Here is a 22,872-nt window from a genome sequence, read left to right on the forward strand (position 1 = left end):
CATACATTTTTTTCTAATGATAACAAATCGAGAATAACTGAAAGTCCATTATAAAAATGTTGCATTTTTTTCAATATAATGTTAGAAAAAATCCTCTATGAAAATTTTTATTTTCGGTTTTTATTTAATATTTCAAAAATATTATTTTTTTTTCAGATTTTTAATGAAATTAAGCCATGAGACGGTTACTATCGAATTAAAAAATGGTACACAAGTGCATGGTACAATTACAGGTGTTGATGTCGCTATGAATACTCACTTGAAATCAGTCAAAATGACTATAAAAAATAGAGATCCTGTTCAACTTGAAACACTTAGCATAAGAGGAAATAACATAAGATATTTTATTTTGCCTGATAGTCTTCCTCTTGAAACCTTACTTATTGACGACACACCAAAATCCAAATCTAAGAAGAAGGAAAATAATCGAGCTGGCAATAGAGGACGAGGTAGAGGATCTCGTGGAAGAGGAGGTACACGAGGGAGAGGCAGAGGTAGAGCTACCAACAGACGTTAATTTAATTCAACATTACTTTGAAATGGTTTTTATTTAATGTATTTGAAAACACTGATCAAAATATATCAAAGCATTTACATTTTGGAAGATATTTTATTTTTTTTATAATAATTTGTGTTTCGGCGTATATCCGTTTCAAATCAATAAAACCAAAAACACAAGGATTATTAAATGGTTAAATTCAAAGTAAAAGAGCAGAATCTCTTTCCTTTATTAAAAAATCAAATTTTACCTTTTTTCTATGTATTAAGCACGAAGTGCAATAAAGGGCTTCCAAAAGACGATTGAAGCATAAACTTATTTCTAAGTGTTTGGTGACAAACAAAGTTTAAATACCGTTAACGGTTTAATCGTTGAAAATAGTTTTCCAACACTTAGCAAAAAAATACCGAAAATAATATATTTGTACATAAACATTGCCGGCCACCTTGCAACACATAAGAGTGTTGTAATTAAATAATAACTAATTTGAGCCATTAAGGACTCCTATTGAAATAAATTCGACGATTGAGCCATTAAGGACTCCTGAGGACTGTAATAAAATATATATATTATTTTTCAAATAAATGTGAGTCATTAAGGATTATGGGGCACGGCTTCAGCTTCTAATATTGAAAAAATTCAATGATTCCAAAATAAAATATTAAGTATGATAACAGCAGCGCCTTGGTATGTGAGAAATATTAACATTCATAAGGACCCAGGTGTCTTCCTGGTGAAAAATTAAATAAAAAAACAAGCGTAGTCATATTTGAAAAAGTTAGAATTCACCCTAACCCACTTGCACGAACATTAATGAGAAGTAATGGCTACATCCGACTAAGAAGAAGGAATCCAACAGACCTGCGCTGATGATAGGATCTATAAATTAAACATAATTTTTCGTCCAACTGTGGTGGGTCGTAAATAAAAATGAATATTTAGATTTAAGATTTGAACAAATTATTGATAGTTAACATTATTTTGTGAAGATACAATAAATAAAATATGAAAAAAAAATTAAGGACTCCTTTATTAAAATTTGAGGCATTATGGACTCCTGTTGCGATAAAAGCGATCGTTACATAAATTAATCAATCCAAAAATGGTGTATTGAGCAAGTGGAAGCCCAGGACTCGCATGTATTTTCCTTTTTCAAATAAGCGGAGCAACTTCAGGTCCCAAAACCAACTCTACATTAGCCGAGTGATTAAAAGTTGTATCCGCTAACTGAAACCCTAGGAACGGTTCCAATATCGTATCCGGCACTGATACAGGGGGAGTCTTAATACGGTTCATTTTTTCAACTTTAGCCATTATAACGACGCGTTGAGAAGAGTCATGAAGTGACTCGATTTTTACCCTACAATATTCGTCGCTGTCTATTTTGATCACAGGTAAGTGCAGTTTGGATGTCAATTCGGCACATATGTAGCTGTGTTGACAACATAAGTCTAAAGCGGATCGTATCAAAATTTTAGACCTTGGCAAACTCAGATTGACTTGTAAAGTCGGCGAAAAAGAAACTGCCTGACATTTTACGTGATTATGATTGGAAATCATGGAATGGAGTAAGGAATTATGGTTATTTTTACAATATTTGCATTGTATGTATATTTGGCTTGTATGTCCGCTTGACAAACAGCGGGAGCAAATTCTATGCAACGCTACAGTTCGTAGCTTGCGTTCCATACTCATGTCCCTGAATTTGTAGCAAAATCGAAGAGGATGGTTCTTATTGCAAATGGGACATTTGCGATTTATTCGATTGTTCAAAGAAGCTCGAAGCTCAACCTGTTCAACAGCGGGATGGTTTGGAGGTGGAACTATGGATGGTTCCACTTGTGACGACGTATTCTTACTCTTAGCCGGGGTATGCTCAATCGAGTCCAGGATCGTCACAAAATTTATTTAATAAAAAAAGGACAATTACTATTTTCTTCAACGTTATAAATATTTTTTTTATTCCATTTTTAACCGCAAATACAATTTTATCGATACAAAACACTTATTAACATTTAATTATTTAGATTAGAGTTTTTACACAAGCAAATATATGTAATTTATAATATGCCTTCGCATATTAATTAATTTGTTTACTGGAACCCATTCGGTTCTTACCTCTAATCTTGCCACCGCAACACTGAACTTGGATTTAAATTCTGTTCGCCTTTTATACCTTTTCAAGATCAATTGTATACACTAGGGTGGCCCTTAATAAACGGAAGTTGGATTTTGGCCATTCTCACCCTCTAGTTTGGTGAACATTAGTAAAAAAAATCATCCTGAAAAAATTTTAAGTTAATCAGTTGGGGATAAGACGTGCCTCAAGCCCTCTGAAGTTTTGAGATGCATTTACAAGGGGAAAAAATTCATTTTTTTCAGTTTTTGTAAAAATTTTGCCATTAAAAAATTACTTTTGTAATTTAATTTAAAAGAATCGAAATGTGTACGTAATTGTCATTCTAATGAGACACAAAAAACAGAAATTGGTCAAAAATGTTAAAGTTATTAAAAATTCGCCAGGCCATTAACGTGTCTCAGGCCACTAGAACAAGAAATGTAGGAACAAAATTAACATATTTTGAGAAATATTAAAATAAAAGCTCATTTTTACTTAAAATATGTCCATATTGTCTTCGAACAAAAAAAATAAAATTTTTTTAACGGCAGTTTCAAAACTCCATTTTCAAATTTTTAAAAATTTTGTTAAACAAATTTCAGAATTTTTTGATCATCTCATTGGGATTTATTAGGAAGATAATAAGGAATAAAAATGTGAAAAAATTATGAAAATGTCTCTTATAGTTTTTCCGTACCTGCGATTTAAATTTTGAAATTTTCGAGAAAAACCAATTATTTGGCAATTTTTTGGCGAATGAGCTCTATATCCTTAAGCAAAACTTATTCAGAATATTATCTATATGGGGCATTTCACGTCAAGTGAACCAACTTTTGAAATCGATGTCTTCCGATCGCGATGAAATTTGCACCAATGTTAGTTCTATTGGATAGTAATTCGGACACCATTTTGGCCAAACAGGTGTTTTTTTTTATCCATATAACTTATTACCTATTGTTCTTAGCAAAATGTGTCCCAAATAGTTTAGATAGCTATTTATGCAATCTTTCGAAAAAAAAATTTAATAAAATATTTTTAATTTTTTTTTTTAAATCAAAAATATTTTTGACTTTTCAAAATGGGCCCTTTTTATTTTTTTTTATACCCTTCAGCTTCGTGAGAAGGGTATATATAAGTTTGTCATTCCGTTTGTAATTTCTACATTTTTCATTTCCGACCCTATAAAGTATATATATTCTGGATCCTTATAGATAGCGGAGTCGATTAAGCCATGTCCGTCTGTCTGTCTGTCTGTCTGTCTGTCTGTCTGTCTGTCTGTCTGTCTGTCTGTCTGTCTGTCTGTCTGTCTGTCTGTCCGTCCGTCTGTCTGTCTGTTGAAATCAATTTTCTGAAGGCCCCAGATATCTCCGGGATCCAAATCTTCAACAATTCTGTCAGACATACTTTCGAGAATTTTGCTATTTAAAATCAGCAAAATCCGTCCATAAATAACGGAGATATGAGCAAAAATCCGAGACAACCTCTGAAAATTTCATCAAAAAACACAATGTATTGCATGCTTTGACAAAAAAACAACAAAACGTATGCTTGGATGTGCAAGCTTTGTGTATTTTGTTTTTTTTTGTGTTTTGTTTCTTTTGGCGTTGTTGTTGTTTTTTATACAACTAAAGTTTAGTTTGGTTGTGTGTTGGTTTTTTTGACAAAAAAACAACAAATCGTATGTTTGAATGTGCATGCTTTGCGTATTTTGTTTCTTTTGGCGTTGTTGTTGTTTTTTATACAATTAAACGTATGTTTGGATGTGTGTGGTTTCATTGCCTTGCGTATTTTGTTTTTGTTTTTTCTTTTGGTGTTTTGTTTCGTTTGGCGTTGTTGTTGTTTTTTGTGTTCTTGATAAATTTAGGATGCTGTACGCTGAAAGTGGGCAATGTACATACATATATACTAAGTATAAAAAATAATAATGCATCCACAACAAAGGTGAAGGGTATATAAGATTCGGCATAGCCGAATATAGCACTCTTACTTGTTTTTATTTTTTTAAGAAAGCTTAGGTCTTTTCCTAAGCGACCTATATGGTCGCTTAGTGGGATGCGAGTGGGATATCTATCAAAAAAAATATTTTGTAACTCAAGATTTAAAATTTTTGAATTTTTTTGCAAAATCAAAAACTTTGTTGACTTTTTTTAAAAAAATGGACTAATTTTTTAATTTTTTTTTGCTCAGAAGAAAGCTTATGTGTTTTCCTTTAACACCCTTTTTGTCGCTTAGTGGGATGCGAGTGGGATATCTATAAAAAAAATGTTTTGCAACTCAAGACATACAATTTTTTACTTTTTTTTGAAAAATCAAAAACCTTTTTGACTTTTTTTTTCCAAAATGGACTCTTTTTTTATTAATTTTTTTTTCTCAAAAGAAAGCTTAGGTCTTTTCCTTTAAAACATTTTTGGTCGCCTAGTGGGATGCGAGTGGGATATCTATCAAAATAAATGTTTTGTAACTCAAGACAAATGTTTTTAAATTGATTTTTTTCATATTTGTGTGTAAGTGTTTCTAAAACCTTAAAAATAAAAACCACAACAACTGACCGATAATAGCCACTGGAGGGGTGCAATATGAGGCCGACCGCTATTAATTTTCCACCCCCAAAATTTGTCTGAGTTTTGTATCTTGCGGCTTTTTTAGTCAATCCTAGAGGTAGTTTTCAGCGCACGTGATTTTCATTGTTTAAATATCAGGTGCCCCAGAAACAAATTTTTGGAATCAAGTGGAAATATTTTATGGCCCTTCTCCGAAGTACCAGTTTATTTATTATTTTATGACATTTGACTTTAAGAAGTGGGTGGAGAGGTAGAAGTTGACAGGTAGGTTATTTATATGGTGGTTTATTTTTATTATTATTTGTAACATTTGGTTAAACTAGGTACTTTAGTATGTAAGCCCTTCTTGACCCTAATAAAAGATTTTAGACTCATTCATTAAAACGTACTACCTATATGATCTTAAAAAACTATTTATTGTCATTCTGAAGACATACGGAAATCAGTTTTTTAGAAACAGCGTTAAAGTTAAGACGTGTGTTATTTACATAAATACTTACAAAATTCAAAATGTCTACGACTTCTAAAAAGGCTAAGGTTGAAAATGAAATTTATTCGTCTTTTTGTTTTAATCCCTTTAACAAAATGAAGCACAGATCATCAGATATGCGAAATATTTCCGACGGCTTATTAAAAAAATTCCCTACGCTGTCAAAACGATTGAAAATTTGTGGATCATGCAGGAAAGAGCTCGGAAAGTTGAACGAATTACCGAATTTGAATAGTAATGAGCCTTGCGTTGAAGTTATTCCAGATGAAGACAAAAGTAATTCCGAGAATGAAGACAGAACTGTTGATGATGATGGTTATTCTAACTTTTCAAATTCAACGAATGAGTGTCGAAACCAATACCATAAGGATGCAGTAGAAGTTCTTGAACAAATAAAAGAGAAATACAAAACGTCACAGAGTGAAGCTGAAAGAATTCAACTTCTCACGCTTGCTCCAAGAACATGGAGTTCTGCAAAAACAATGACTTTGGAACGTCTCAACGAAAAGCAAGAATTGCTAAACAATTGGTTGCTGAGCATGGGATTCTCACACTCCCAAACAAAAAGAAGGGAAAAACTTTGGAGTGCGATACTAAATCTCTAATAACTCAGTTTTATCAGCGAGATGATATGAGTCGCCTGATGCCAGGGATGAAAGACTGGATGTCTGTACGAATCGATGGCAAGAAAGTTCAAATGCAGAACAGAATGGTTCTCTGTAACCTGAATGAATTATTCGCAACATTTCAATCTGAATACGAGGATGTCAAAATTGGATTCAGAAAATTTACACAACTGAGGCCAAAACATTACGTTTTGGCAGGAAGCAGCGGAACTCACACAGTATGTGTTTGTATTTACCATGAAAATGTTAAATTGATGTTGAAGGAAATCAACTTAAATTACTTAAAAGAAGATGCATCATAAGAAGATTTACACCATTACCGCGATTGCCTTGGTTGGTTGGTTGGTTTACGTGGTAGTTCACTACGTGCGAACAATCAAGTAGAGTCGAAGGGACCCCGTTTTGATGAGACCACACCACTCGTCAGATGTATTGTCGTTTACATCGCAATGTAACTAAAAAGTGCTAGCTAGACCCAACCTGTAGCTGTCAGATATCTTAGTATGTCATTGAGTTTAGACCCGGCTATCTCACCAAGGTTGGTCAATGTATAGTTGCCCATGAATTTATGTCTCTTGACACTCAGAGCTGGGCATTCGCAGAGAAGGTGGAAAGTCGTTTCCTCCTTTTCCCTATCCTTACAACTGCGGCAATGGTCGTTAAAGGGGAGTCCCAGACGATTTGCGTGCTTGCCTAACGCCCAGTGTCCCGTTAATACTGCCATCAACCTAGATATATCCCTTCTATTCCGGGTTATCAGTTGCATAGTGCGTTTTTCGTTAAAAGATGGCCACATCAACTTGCTACCCTACATGTGTCTAAATTACGCCATCTATTCTCAGCCTTTGTAAGAAAATGTCTGAAGATGATACCTTTTATAGTCCCCAGTGGAATTGCTACTGAGACCGCATTGGAGATATCTAAGGCAGATCCCATTCTGGCTAGTTCGTCTGCCTGTTCATTACCGTAGTGGTCCCTGTGCGCAGGTACCCAAACCAAAGTAATATCAGATAGACGACCTAGCCTTGACAGAGAGTTCTTACATTGCCTAACTAGTGAAGATGAATTTGTGTAGGCATTCAGCGAGAGAAGTGCCGCCTGACTGTCGACAAAAATACCTATATTGCCGCGGGTGTTATGATCAAGTAGTATATTGCAAGCTGCCATGATTGCAAAAATTTCCGCCTGGAAAACACTATACACATTCGGAAGACGATACGAAATACCTATCTCGGGTTCGTCACAGAAGACGCCAGAACCAACACCACAGCTCATTTTCGAACCGTCTGTATATATCCTAGTGTCATATTTGTACACGAGATTACCCATACCCCACTCACTCCTGGAGGGGATTAAGACCTTGAATACCCTATTAAAATCTGTAGATGGAGTAATATAGTCAGATGGTTGGAGAACGATCGAAGGCAACTGGCTCAAAATCCCCGCGTGCCCATATATTCTCGATCTCCAACAGCCAGATGCTCGAAGCCTCACTGCGCTACATGCAGAGGTGGCCATTATGTGAAGGTCTATTGGCACAAGGTGCAATATAGTGTTCAGTGCCTCTGAAGGACTAGTTCTTAGTGTGCCGGTTATACCAATGCATGCTGATCTCTGGACTTTGTATAGTTGGTCTACGACATACTTCCTTTTAGTTGCAGTCCACCATACAAGAGATCCGTAAGTAAGAATTGGACGTACTATAGCCGTATACATCCATTTAACTATGCTGGGACTAAGTCCCCATTTTCTACCAAACATCTTACGACAGGTATAATAGGCCACCGTAGCCTTTTTTACCCTATGTTGAGTATTTAGCTTCCATGACAATTTAGAGTCCAGTATAATACCTAGATATTTTGCATTATTTGAAAGGGGGATTTCGCAGTTTTTCAACCGTGGAAGTTTGAAGCTTGGAATCTTGGTCTTTGTCGTGAAAAGTACGAGTTCCGTTTTGCTTGGATTCACCCCAAGACCACTTACCGTGGCCCAGTTATCGAGCAACCCTAAAGCAGTGGACATAATATCACTGATCACGTCCGGAAACAGACCTGATACGAGTATCACCACATCGTCCGCATAAGCGACAACTTTTATCCCTTTTCTGTCTAGATCAATGAGAATCGAGTTAATAACGATAAGCCACAGTAGTGGAGAGATCACCCCACCCTGTGGTGTGCCTCTGCCAACTTGCTTAGACTTGACGCTATTACCAAGATTTGCTGTAACTATTCTTGATTTCAGCATGTTTACTAACCAGTTATTGATATATTCTTCAACGTCTAGGTCAGTAAGAGCTTGCTGAATTGCAAGAGTGGTAACATTATTGAAAGCACCCTCTATATCCAGAAAGGCTGCCATTGTATATTGTTTAAATTCGAGAGATCTCTCTACAACTCTTACGACCTCGTGCAGAGCTGTCTCTGTAGAGCGGCCCTTAAGGTAGGTATGCTGACTATTAGAGAGCCGTGTCGTACCCTCTAGGCGATGCCTAATGTGAGCGTCAATGAGTCTTTCCAACGTTTTAAGCTGGAAAGATGAAAGACTAATTGGACGAAAGTCCTTCGCCTTCTCATGACTTCTTTTTCCAATTTTGGGAATAAAAACGACCTTAACTCTCCTCCAGTTAACCGGAACGTGATTGAGGGAGAGACAGAGCGTAAAAATTCTATGAAGCCAGTGAATGATATGCCTTTTTGCACTTTGTAGCATCTTTGGCAATATACCATCCGGCCCGGGTGACTTGAAAGGTGCGAAACTGTCAATCGCCCATGATATCCTGTCATAGGAGACGATATAACTATCGATATTGAATAGAGTCCTACCTTCCCTCTCAAAATCCGTAGCAACATCCTTACAGCCTGGGAAATGAGTATTCAGTAGGATGTCAAGTGACTCTGCTGAGGATTCAGACCAGGAGTCATCCTTCCTTTTGATATAAGTAGGATTGGATTGCCCCTTGGCTAGAATTCTACTAAGTCTTGCAGAGTCTTTTGTATTATCTATAGATTCACAGAAGCTTCTCCATGAGTTTCTTTTTGCGACTACTATAGCTTTCTTGTAGGCTTTCAATTGATCACGATATGGTTGCCATGATTTACTATTGTAGCTAATGTTAATTCCACCATGGAGGGAAGCTTTTCTTAGCCTTAGTGATTGGACAGGAAACTTCGAAAGCCTTGACTAAAGTTTTACTAAAGTTTTCCTCTATTTTCTCAAGACCAGTTATCGAATCTTCTACAACTGGCATATTCTTAAGTTTGTGTTTAAGGATCCCATTAAATTTGAACCAATCTGTCCTTCTTGGGTTCCTAAATTGTATTTTCTCTGTCGAGTTCTGAAGTCTAATATTGAAGAGAATCCAGTTATGGTCAGAGAACGACCTTTTTTTGGATACCCTCCACCTATCTACTGATACCTTAGACCTATCATTTATGAGTGTAATATCTAATACTTCCTCCCATCCATTATAGTTGTCCGAACTTGGAAACATGAATGTTGGCGTATTACCAGAATTACATATACTTAGTTTATTGGAATTAATGAAATTAAGTAAAGACTCACCCCTTTCATTTATTTCGCTGCTACCCCAGATTGAATGCCTGGCGTTGGCATCACAGCCCAGGATGATGTCGTCAGATGCCCCAACAGAGGACAGTAGAGCACTCACTTCAACTGGAGGAGCTGTCTTCTCATGTGCCATGTAGCTTGAGGCAATCATGAAGCTTCTGTTGCACGGTAGCTCGACCTTAGCTACTGTAAGGTCTTCTGAACTAAGCTGCGTACAAAGAAAAATGTTAATAGATTTTTTGGCAATAATACATGATCTTGGTCTACCATTGTTTTTTGCATAGAGGATATTATATGCTGAGGCCGGGAACCCCTTCACGTCCAAGTCAGAAGCCCAGGGTTCTTGCACCAGCCCAATGTCCAGGTCCTCTTCGGCTAAGAGTACCCGAAGGTTATCTGTAGCACATTTCGAGTGCTGCAGATTTATCTGCACTATTTTAAGCGCCATTGTTGGTTTTTTGGGGGGGTTTGGAGAGCTTCATTTCTGTGAGCAGAGAGTTTGCAGCTTCAATCTCATCCGCTTCACCGCTACCCGTACCTGTAGTCCCTCACTCCGAAGAACAGCTTAAAGCCCGCCTTCTCAAGCTCGACAGAGCCCGATTCGGCGATGGCGAGGATTAGGCATGTGTGGCCATCGCCTTGCTCGGTGCGGATGATGGACCAGTCATCCATGTGGATGTCGGGGTTCTGTAGCTTCAGACACTCCACCAACTTATGCGCATCGGTTGCCATCTTCGGTAACCAAATACGTGCACGCGGTCTCATTGGAATCTCTTGAGCAGGGATCAGTTTAAGGCTTAAACCTTCCCATGCACCACTAATCTTTGCGATGCACTTGCTAAGAAAGTCCTTTGAGAACTCGTCCATGCATTTGATCACCCTGTAGCCCCGGTGAATCTCACCAGAGTCAAAACGAGGTGCTGTACCAGTCCTATTAGCGAACACGTGTTCCATCACGAGTTCAGTTAATTTGGACTCGATAGCACCCCATTCTGTTACAACAGGATTGATGGTGCCGTCTTTCTCGGTCGCCAGAGCCATTAGAAGATGGTCCTTAACCACCTCGTTGAAGGGCCGTCTGGCGGATGTAGTCGTGGTTGATGTGGGTCCCGGAGTGGATTTTTTCTCGACAACCTTTCTCCGTTTAGGCGACTTCTCACCCTCTGTCTGAGAGCGATTGCGCTTGGACCTCTCTGTTTCTTCGGCTGCTGCCTTTGATGTACTGGGTACGGAATCCAAAAACTTTTGGTACTCATCTACCACAGCCTGGTATTTAGCGCGATCTTCTTCATCACGCTCATGGGGGGCACCGCTGGCAGCATTCTTGTCAATCTTGTCAAGAATGAATATCGCCTTGGCGTAACGGGATTTAAGGATGTCTTTCTGACTCTTCCTCTTTTTTCTTTTCTTCTTCAATTGGTCGCCAGTCTTGGCATCCGATTGAAGAGGTGCATTCGTCAAGTTTTTGGAGGGCAGTAGAGTGCTGTGACGGTCACCCAAGCTGCCTGACATTGCGACCAGAGTCTCTTGACTAGAGGCTAGTAGGTCGTCTTCTGAAGAAGATCCGAGATCAACGGTTTTCTTCAGGGCGTTGTTGTTGTTGTTGTTTGTGTTGTTGTTGTTGTTATTTGTGTTCATTTTTGGTCCCACGAGTAGGCACGTAAGGGGATGGACCATCCATGCAGTGACGGCGTACATAGACTAGACAGAGATTACAACCGGCCCGTGTCATAAGCACCGGAGGGGAGCTGTTATCGACTAATCTTCTTTAACCACTAATTAGCCATTCAGGTTCTCGGCACTGCTACCAACCACGTTAACCTTACAAGTGGGGGAAAAGAAAGAGAGAGAGAAAAGACAGAGGGAAAGAACAGAGAGAGGAAAGAACAGAACAGTTTTGGTCCGCGGGTAGTAAAACAAGAAAGATAAAAAGAGCACTATCGCTAGGCGACCATTTGTTCTAAAATGTATCGCCAGTTATAGCATTACCCTAGCACCAATTATATCCTACTGTGACCATTTGTTAAAAAAAATATAGTTGGCTATCACAACCCGTTTTACGAAACCTAGCCATATCAATAAGTTTAGACCATTTGTTAGAAAAAGTGTCTCAAGATATTGACATTGCTCGAGCATTTGTCAGGGCTAATGACATGTTTTAGGAAACAGTATCACTAGACTAGGCAATTGCTCCCCCTATCCGCCACCTGGGACGCGTCCGATGGGAGACTGATAACTCCACACGGACGCGATTGCCTTAAATTGACTATGTACCCTAATGCTACAACTTCTTGCCACTTAGGTGAATGTTCGAATTGCCCGGAAACCACATCCATCAAAGAAAATTTAATCAACTTTTTTGATCGAGAATGTATTGAGGAGTTAAAATTTGAATCTTGGCTTCAGACTGAAAGATGCACACTGAAAACCATAATTTTAAATGTGGATGATTTTGTGGAAGAACTGTGTAGAGGATTGCTAAATTTGAGAACCCATGACTTTTTAGTCAAAGAGCAGTGGTCATTCTTCAAGGACTTGAAAACACATTTGAAGTCTGGTGAATTCATTATTTCATTTGATTTCGCAGAGAACTATAAATATGTTCTTCAGGATTCCATACAAGCATTCCACTTCAATAACGACCAAGCAACTATATTCACAGTAGTTATTTACTACATGAAAGAAGAAAACCTGGAACACAAAAGTATGGCAATCATATCCGACAATTTAAAACATGACACCGTTGCAGTTTATGAGTACCAGAAGATAATACTAAATTATCTAAAATCAAAATTTACAGTAGAAAAGGTATACTACGTTTCGGACGGAGCTCGTCAACATTTTAAAAACAAAAGTAGCTTCGCAAATCTTACAGCTCATGAAAAAGATTTTGGAATGCCAGCTGAGTGGCATTTTCATCCTACTGCTCATGGTAAAGGAGCATGTGATGGTATTGGAGCAAACCTCAAAAGAAATGCAGCGAAGTATAGCCTCCAGTGCTCTCATCAAGATCGCATCTTAGATGCGACTGCTTTATTCCATTGGGCAAAGAATTATTGTAAAGAAACTAAAATAGTTTTTAGTAGCAAAGAGGATCATGAGGAAACATTGAAAACACTAAAGAGCAGATTCGATGCTGCGGTAACAATCGATGGCACTGCTCAATACCATGCTTTCATACCGCTTGTCGATGGAAGAGTCAAATTAAAAAAGTTTTCTGCATCTACTCAATGCGATTTCTTTCCAAAGCCAAAAAAGAAGCCAGCAGCGAAATCAGTAGCTGAATCTAATAACGCCAAGAAAGGATTGACAAAAAAAAAGCAGCTAATAAAGGTGACAAATAAGGAGGATAAAAGTATGGGTATTTGAAAATTTAAAAACTTCATAAATTAAGTGTAAAAATAGTTATTATATAAATTGATCTATTGCGATTAAGATTAAATTTTACTAAATTATTCATCTTTTTATTATTATTATTATTATATATTAAATTAATTATTATTACAAATAAATAACAAAATTAAATTATTCAACATTTCCATAGAAAAAAAGTGATTTTTATTCCTGAGGTTAATATATTATGGGTATTACAGTATCGAGGCTATGAAATTTTAGTTGGGTATGTTACATACCGTCGGAAAGGCTAATGTGTCTAGTTTCTCTGCGCAAGTTTAATTTTTAAGGTTTACACACAAATATGAAAAAAATTAAAATAGTGCAAATTTAAAAACCTTTGTCTTGAGTTACAAAACATTTATTTTGATAGATATCCCACTCGCATCCCACTAAGCGACCAAAAAGGTTTTAAAGGAAAAGACCTAAGCTTTCTTTTGAGAAAAAAAATTAATAAAAAAAGAGTCCATTTTGGAAAAAAAAAGTCAAAAAGGTTTTTGATTTTTAAAAAAAAAGTAAAAAATTTGATGTCTTTAGTTACAAAACATTTTTTTTATAGATATCCCACTCGCATCCCACTAAGCGACAAAAAGGGTGTTAAAGGAAAACACATAAGCTTTCTTCTGAGCAAAAAATTAAAAAATGGGTCCATTTTTTTAAAAAAAGTCAACAAAGTTTTTGATTTTGCAAAAAAATTCAAAAATTTTAAATCTTGAGTTACAAAATATTTTTTTTGATAGATATCCCACTCGCATCCCACTAAGCGACCATATAGGACCCTTAGGAAAAGACCTAAGCTTTCTTAAAAAAAATAAAAAGGGCCCATTTTGAAAAAAAAGTCAAAAATATTTTTGATTTAAAAAAAAAAATCAAAAATATTTTATTAAATTTTTTTAATTTTTTTTTTCGAAAGATTGCATAAATAGCTATCTAAACTATTTGGGACACATTTTGCTAAGAACAATAGGTAATAAGTTATATGGATAAAAAAACACCTGTTTGGCCAAAATGTCAAATTTTGACCTCCTATAACTCAGAGAGTTCTTGACCGATCTTGTTGAAAAATGGTGTCCGAATTACTATCCAATAGAACTAACATTGGTGCAAATTTCATCGCGATCCACTGTGGGAGAAATCAACAATTTAGTGGAGCAAAATAAAAAAAAAAAAAACTTTCGCATATTTGATTTATTGTTATGTAGTTTCAATCTATAGTTGTTGCTGTACTTAAAAATATTTAACATTTATTAATAACTTCAGTGGTTCGGTATTGACAACTATTTAAATGTAAAAAATATTTCAGACATTTTTTTTATGAAGAATTGGTTTCAAAGTTGTTATTAAGCTGGATAGTACAAGGTTTTCTTTAAGTTGTATTTTTACTTTTTTTTATGTAGATGGAATATGAGGCTTGGTAAATCAGAAAAATAAAAATATATTTTCCGCTATTTGTGATAACCAATGGCCATATTCTTATAGAATTTTATTTTTTTTACTTTTTGAATTTTCGGAAGGTTGCCAGTTACTAATGCTGTGAGATGCAGTCCTAATTTTTTTACCAATATCAAGGCCATATTACAGACTACATATGGTAAAAAATTTAGCTGCGAAAAAGTGCGAGGTGAATTTATATAATTTATTTAAGAAATTATTTTCGTTGGGACGATGTAAAATCTCGTACTAAATTTGTTCCTTATTTTTTTAAGATTGTATATAAGAAGTGTTATTGGTAATTACATTATATAAAAATGACATTTATGTAATTCTAACTACTTACAAGTTGCTAAAAACAAATGCCCATATACCAAATTTGCCTTAAAATTATGAGTCCTTTTAAATATGGTAGTGCTTTATTTAGATTAAAAATATAACATTTGCGTATTTCGCCTTTTATCCAATAAAAAAATACTGAAATATCATTGGATAAAAGACGAAATGCGCAAAATAGGATTTGATTTTAGACCTATCGTTATTGTTATTTGAAAATCATTAAATAAATAAACATATGGAATGGAATATAATGTACTCATGCAAGTATTTTAAGCTTTTTGGTGTCTAATAAAAATTAATTGCTAAATACAAAATTTTCTTTCAATTGTAAAGACATAATTATGTACGTTTCTTTCTTATAATTTTCGGGATTTTAGATTTCCCGAAAATCCCGAACCCCGGGATTTTCAAAAATCAGTCCCGATTAGCATCTCTAGTTTCATCTGCAAGCTATAAAAAAGTGGAACCGTTATCGAAAGATGTTAGGCAACTTTTGTTGGATCCATTACTTCCTAGTGATTGATCAGACTCTGAAGTCGACTAATTTAAATAAATTTTAAAAATCTCATAATAAAAATTCACAAAATTCTAACAAGTGTTAGTTAGCTTAATTACTCTTTATTTCATTGTTTAATTATAACTAAATTATTTATAATAATGAAATAAAATCATTTCATAACTAATAATTGTTATTCGTTTTTAAAAATAAACTTATTAATAAAACTAAAAAAGTTTAATTTTATATGAATATTTCGACCTATGCCGGCAATAGGGTAAATGTCCAAAATCTATAGATTTAAATAGTTACTTGCTATATATAAAATTACTTATATAATTTAAATTTTTTGAAAGATATATAAAAATAATTTCTTACATTTGAAAATAGTATAGAATTTCTTCCGAGGTAGTGTAGTTTAGCAGCCTCTGCCGATCATTCTACTGAAGTAGCAGTACCCATTTTGCATTACTTTATTAGCTTACCTCCTTGCCTGTAATATTTCCATACAAATGAAATTAATTTGGCCAAGCGTTTAGAAGATACGAATTTAGTTCCACTAAATTAGGGTTTTCTCCCACTGTGCGATCGGAAGACATCGATTTCAAAGTTGGTTCACTTGACGTGAAATGCCCCATATATAGATTTATTTATTTATTTCAATTCGCCACTGCTGTCACCTTGTTAAATACGCCTTGACTATGATCTTCATTTTGGCGTCTTTGTTGTTCATCTCTGTTTTACAAAACAGCTGTTGTGTAAGCAGAGTTGAGCACCGTTGGTATGCTGTATTTTATAAGTTAAATTTACTAATTGTCAACAGATGGCGTTATTAATAATTTTAAATTAACGGACATAAAACAAAGAAAAGTTAAATACAAAATTAAATCTATATATATAAAAGAGTAACGTTACTGACTGACTGAATGACTGACTGATTCATCATCGCACAGCCCAAGCCCAAAAAACGTAAAATAGCATGTTACTACATTTAAAAAATAAACTGACAGGTGTTTCGTACTTTTTGGAAATTCGAAACTTTTAGGGGAGAAAATGGGTAGAAACTGTATTTTGGTACTTTTTTGCACCCTATGTATCTTTTAAACCAATAAACATAGAAACAAATTTTAAATTGTTTTCTTTAATTAACAAAAAATAAAAAAATATAATATAATATAAGTTTGGTACAAATTTTATCCCTTAAGGCATAAAAATTGTGTTTATTTTTGGTACTTTTTCATAAAATATGTTTTTCTATAATTTGACATAGACATACGAATATTTTATTATGAGCTCCCACCACGATACAGACATTTATTTGAATTAAATTTTACCAAAGCAATGGGGATAAAAAAGGTACCAAAAAGGGGATAAAATCGGGAAAATACATTTTATTGAAATTATTAAGCCAATTTTGATAATTTTTTAACATTGGTTCCTGGATTCGTACAAAAATTAACTAACAGGGTGTTATTTGGAACTCGAGTGCCAAGGTGTATATTGGGCCAAATTCGGGTAAACAGTTTGGTACATTTTTTTAAAACATATTTTTTCTTGGGCACATTAACACAGATTTTAATATTTTGAGACATGTCTGTAGCATAAAAAAGTTTGGAAAAATGCAATATTTTTAAAGTTCGAACTTGATTGTTTCAAGGAAGAAAAGGGAAATTGGTACTTTTCTCCTAATGGTACTTTTTTTAATATTTTAAATTATTTCACTTATCGACATTAAAGTTAGCTGATATGAAATTAAGCATATATGGTCCTAAGTGATTGTGAATTTTAGGGGTAGACTTTTTGGTACTTTTTCTTTATTCTAATGGTTCTTTTTTGAATTTTCTATAATAATGAACTTAGAAACATGATATTTAGCATATATGGTCCTAACTGAGTGAGAATTCTAGAGACAGACTTTTTGGTACTTTTTCTTTGTTCTCATAGGTACTTTTTTGAATTTCGGTTTTGTTATAATTTTTAAATATTAATTGTTATAGAAACAAAATTAGTTGATAATATAGGAAAGGCTACACAAATTTAAAATTCAAACTTGACGGGTTATGGTTTAGTGAGTGCGTATTCAAAAGTGATAATCAATTTGTTTATTGCAATGGTACTTTTTGAATATTTTATAATAATAAACCTAAAAATTTAAAATTAGGCACACATGATTCTGAATGAATTTGAATTCACAAAAGGTGACTTTAGTGGTAACTTTCTTTTGCATTTTTTATAATAATGGACCCAGAAATATGAAATTAGACATTTACAATCAGATTCACAAAGGGAGACTAAATAGTACTATTTCACTCTTCTAATTGGGGTGGCGAAGCGCACCGGGTCAGCTAGTAGTCCTGATATTTCTAAATATACTAGGGTATTCAATCGATTAACCGTTAATCGGTAAACCGATTAATTTTTGTCGGTTAACTGTTCGAATAATTTAAAATTGACGATTTTCAAATAACGAATAAACCGATTAATTTGTGTCGATTAACCGATTAACCGAAATGTCTTTTTTTTTGCACTTTATACAAAATTATTTTTTAAAATTTAATTTCTCAACTCGTGAACATTCCCTTCTAGCAATAGTTTTTTGAAATATAGTACGAAAACTGAAACTAAGGAATTTGGAAATTTCATTTTTTCTAGAATATTCTATGATGAATTTTGTGATAATGAGTTGAAGGACGACATGGTAATAGACGAAACTAAATACATTACTGAAACGAGTCTTTAATCAGAACTTAACAAAACTATTAAAGTATTAGAAATCTAAAAAAATATGCTTAGAAAAAACTAAAAAAGTACTAAGAAATTAGATACTTTTTATCATGCCTTACAACATCTACAATCAGTTTTTTCAAGTCAAGTTTAATTAAAACTAAAAAAAAATCGTTTTAAATTTAAATTACATTCCTTTTTTAAAGGATTATTTCAGAAGATCTCCCTGAAATCGATATTTTTATTTATTGTTTTATTGAATTATTATGTTTTGTTTGTTTTTTATGGTTTTGTTCTTTTTATTAACAAAATGCTAATATAAGTATACAAAATTCGTGTTTTTCTTTTCAATTTAAAATTAAAATAGAAATTATTCGGTTAATCGAATAATTTAATATTAACCGATTATTAACCGATTAAATCTAAACCCCGATTAATTATTTGCTCGATTAACCGATTAATCCAGAAACCCGATTAATTGAATACCCTAAAATATACTCTGAAACTTTTAATAAAATCGGAAAATGTTAGCCCTTAAATCGTGAAGGTCAAAGGTCAAATTTTTCAATATTTAGAATTTCTCTTGGAAAAATTTAGAAATGTTCGAAATGTTGTATATTTTTGGGCCGATTTTTATGAAATTTAACAAAAATATAACACAAAGCCTAGTCTTTACAAAAACAGCAGAAAAATTTAAATTAACCTTAGCACTTTTGGTTAAAATGACCCCAAACTTCTAAAACCATAAAAAAATTATGGTTTTAAAAGTTTGGGGTCTTTTAATCCCAAGTGTCATTAAGCGCTAATTTCCATTCTTGTGCTGTTATTATAAACCCTAGAGTTTATGTTATATTTTTCATAAGTTTCATCAAAATCGGCTCAAAAGTATATTTCTATCTCTCCATGAAAAATTCCAAATATTGAAAAATTTGACCTTTGACCCTCACGATTTAAGGGTTAACGTTTTCCGATTTTAGTAAAAGTTTCAGAGTATATTTAGAACTATCAGGACTATAATATTCTGAATAAGTTTTGCTTAAAATTCATAAGAGTAAGGAAATAGAGCTCATTCGCCTAAAAATTTCCAAATAATTGGTTTTTCTCGAAAATTTCAAAATTTAGGTACGGAAAAACTATAAGAGATATTTTCATAATTTTTTCACATTTTTATTCCTTATTATCTTCCTAATAAATCCCAATGAGATGATCAAAAAATTCTGAAATTTGTTAAACAAAATTTTTAAAAATTTGAAAATGGAGTTTTGAAACTGCCGTCAAAACAATTTAATTTTTTTGTTCATACCTAAGAGTTAACGGTATCCTACGAAGACAAAAACTCATATACAAGTAAATATGGACATATTTTAAGTAAAAATTAGCTTTTATTTTAATATTTATCAAAATATGTTAATTTTGTTCCTACCTTTCATGTTCTAGTTGCCTGAGACACGTTAATGGCCTGGCGAATTTTTAATAACTTTAACATTTTTTGACCAATTTCTGTTTTTTATGTCTCATTAGAACGACAATTGCGTACACATTTCTATTATTTTAAATTAAATTGGAAAAGTAATCTTTTAATGGCAAAATTTTTACAAAAACTGAAAAAATTGCATTTTTTTCCCCTTGTAAATGCATCTCAAAACTTCAGAGGGCTTGCGGCACGTCTTAACCCCAACCGATTTACCTAAAATTTTTTCAGGATGATTTTTTTTACTAATGTTCACCAAACTGGAGGTGAGAATGGCCAAAATCCAACTTTCGTTTATTAAGGGCCACCCTAGTATACACACATACTACTATGATCTTCATTTTGGCGTCTTTGTTGTTCATCTCTGTTTTACAAAACAGCTGTTGTGTAAGCAGTAAGTTGTACCAACAGTGCACGGTGGTAAATTCCGGCCAAAAATGTTTTTTTGTTTTTTTAATTTTTATAAAATTTTGATGGTAAATTTTTCTTAATATACAGAATCATAATTATTTTGGCTATAAAGTAACTATATGGTTATTTATAGAGCTGTAAAGTCAAAGGTTTTTTCTTGTCATTTTAATATTAGAAAAATGTGATTTTTTTACTTTTGAATTGAAGTAGCCTGTGCTTTTTTCTTTAAAGTTTTTTTTTGCAAATTAGCACATGCTTTTATAAAACAGTTAGCAGTTAACCATTCTACGTAGTTATTAAGGAGTTTTTGCGTGTTATTTTTGTATAAAAGTGAAATGATTTGGAAGTAGTTTAAAATTTATAGAAACTAAATTAAAAAAAATGTTTGAAAGGCTAGAGCTAATTAAAAGGGGCTATTAGAGGTTAAGTGTAAATTACATCTAATACAGGCAAATCCCGGTATAACGAATCTCACTTTAACGAAAATCCGATTTAACGCACGGTCGAATTCGTAACATTGACCACCTTATATAACGAACGTTTCAAAAATTGTATGCTCGATATAACGAAAGATGAAAAAAAACAAACAAAATCAAACAAACGACCAAATTTTTAGCATTGACAACCTTATATAGCGAATATTTCCAAAATTCGCTTAGAATGCGAACGAAATCTTTCATTCGATATTGTGAATCTGTCATGTCTCCCCTGAACGGGTTAAGGTTGCATTCTAATGTAATAAGAGGATGAATGAATGCAACCGACTATTACATTAGAATGCAACCTTGTAAACTGCTAGAATGTTTACACAAAAAAAAGAAAAAAGATGGCAGAAAAAGGCGGGAAAGGAGTGGAGAGTTGTGGAGGAGGAAGAAGAGGAACTGAGTTTTTTGTTTTTTTTTTGGGAGTTTTTTTTGGAAAAATCTAAGTCGAACGGAGGAGACGTGTTTTTTTTGATATTGAGTGATATTCTTTGAATTATTACAAATAAATGATAATAAAAAATGAACTTAAGCCTAATTAAAAAATTTACTTTCAAATTATATATATAAAAATTCAAATAATTACCAAAAATCTATAAACAAAACAAATTAAAATATAACTGAAACAAAGATATAAAAAAAAAAACATCATTTAACACACATTTGCACAAATATACACATACATATTACTTCACATTAAACAAAACCCTTAAATAAACAAAGATAATACACTACAAACCTTTAATTCACTTAGCCCAACCTAGACTACTAAGACTAGAGGACAAATTAGATGAAGGTGAGTTTTGGACAGTTTCGTACAGAGCATACAGACCCTAGGACATGAACGGACGACAAACTCTCCCGGAGTCAACATTTATACTCTGTCAGTGGTAAAAGTGGAAATGGAGTAGCGGTATTAAGAGGTAAGTGAGTTAATTTTCAGAAAGTAGGGGTTGTGTTAGGGGCAAACCTAAATAAAATGGGCCATAGTTTTGCCAAGGAAGAGGGTGGGCAGGCCAAGCAGCATAAGAACAGCTGCAGCCAGGGAAGTAGAAGGTCGCGATGACTTTAAATTTACAAAAATTAAGACCAACATAAGAGTGAAATTACTATCATTTGTTTTGTTTTTTTTCTTTTTCATTTTTTTTTTTGATCACCGACTTGGGATGGCTAGATGGTGAACTTTACGCCCGTCTACCGGCTCAGCCAGGCATTGCCATCATAAATACGCGTTGCCATCTGGTCATCCCCGCTAAAGTCCTTGACAAAAATGGCGCCCAACAATGGGGGCCCGAAATTCGGGTTTCCTTTACAGTTTAGTTTACTTTCAGTTTTTCATCGGACATAGGTAATCTTTTCCAACGTAAGTCATACCAATAAATATCATTTAAGGTCAATTTGTATTTGCGACGTTGGAAGGGTTTATCCTGTTAGATGAAAAACCGGAAGGCTTGCTATTAGTCTTTTCTCAAGGGCATTGGTAAGACACATTACTATTGAATTAATATTCTAGTAATGTTAGCTACAATGTCCTAGAGAAAAGAGTAACACGCAAGGAACACATTCCATTAAATGTTAGTTACAATAGACTAAAGTTTAGTTCGTACATGACCAAATTTGTCTATGTATAAGTCTAATAAATATTTCTTTTATAGCTTTTTATTTAGTCTATGCATGGATAAGTTCGGAAATGTACGCAATTAACTACCAGCACCGTCAGATCATTTCTCTCTTTATGTTTGGCCAAGAATATGTAGAAATAAAGAATTTAATTAGAAGAAGTAATTTTAAGATGTCGTCGATATTCTATTTTTTCTGGTTCAAACTACCCCTATAGTTTGAAAATTTTTATACTCACTGCCAATTAAATTTATATAGGTAATAAAATTTGTTTGAAACATTCGAATTTTTTGCATTATATATTTTTCTGCTAGATACAAAAATTGTATTTGTATACTTATATGAATTTGCATTTTGTTTTATTTTCTTAATATATGGTGTTTGTTTATGCAAATATATGAATACATATATGCAAACGGATATTGGTTTTCTTTTTTTATTCAGCACTAAAAGTGTTTGCTACTATTTTACAATTATTATGTTTAAGTATTAGATTATAGAAAATATTTTTTACAGTTAAATAAGTCTTGTGGTTTGAATTGTATATAATCCAAAATTGGACTCATTTAAAACTTGGATTCCTTAAATAGTTTTTGGTATACATTTTATTCCATTTTCAATACATATATATTATTTTTTT

General features: G+C 33.7%; 1 protein-coding gene across 1 annotated transcript in view; it reads left to right on the top strand.

The window, feature by feature from the left end:
- The window catches only part of SmD1 (small ribonucleoprotein particle protein SmD1), a 40,571-nt gene extending 39,967 nt beyond the window's left edge, over positions 1 to 604 (top strand). The window contains exon 2 of the mRNA XM_065503648.1: positions 157 to 604. Coding sequence (XP_065359720.1) covers positions 157 to 517 — 361 coding nt within the window. The 3' untranslated portion in view covers positions 518 to 604. The remainder of the gene's footprint in view (positions 1 to 156) is intronic.
- The last annotated feature ends 22,268 nt before the right edge of the window (positions 605 to 22,872 follow it).

Source organism: Calliphora vicina, chromosome 3 (assembly GCF_958450345.1).
Source record: "Calliphora vicina chromosome 3, idCalVici1.1, whole genome shotgun sequence".
NCBI lineage: Eukaryota > Metazoa > Arthropoda > Insecta > Diptera > Calliphoridae > Calliphora > Calliphora vicina.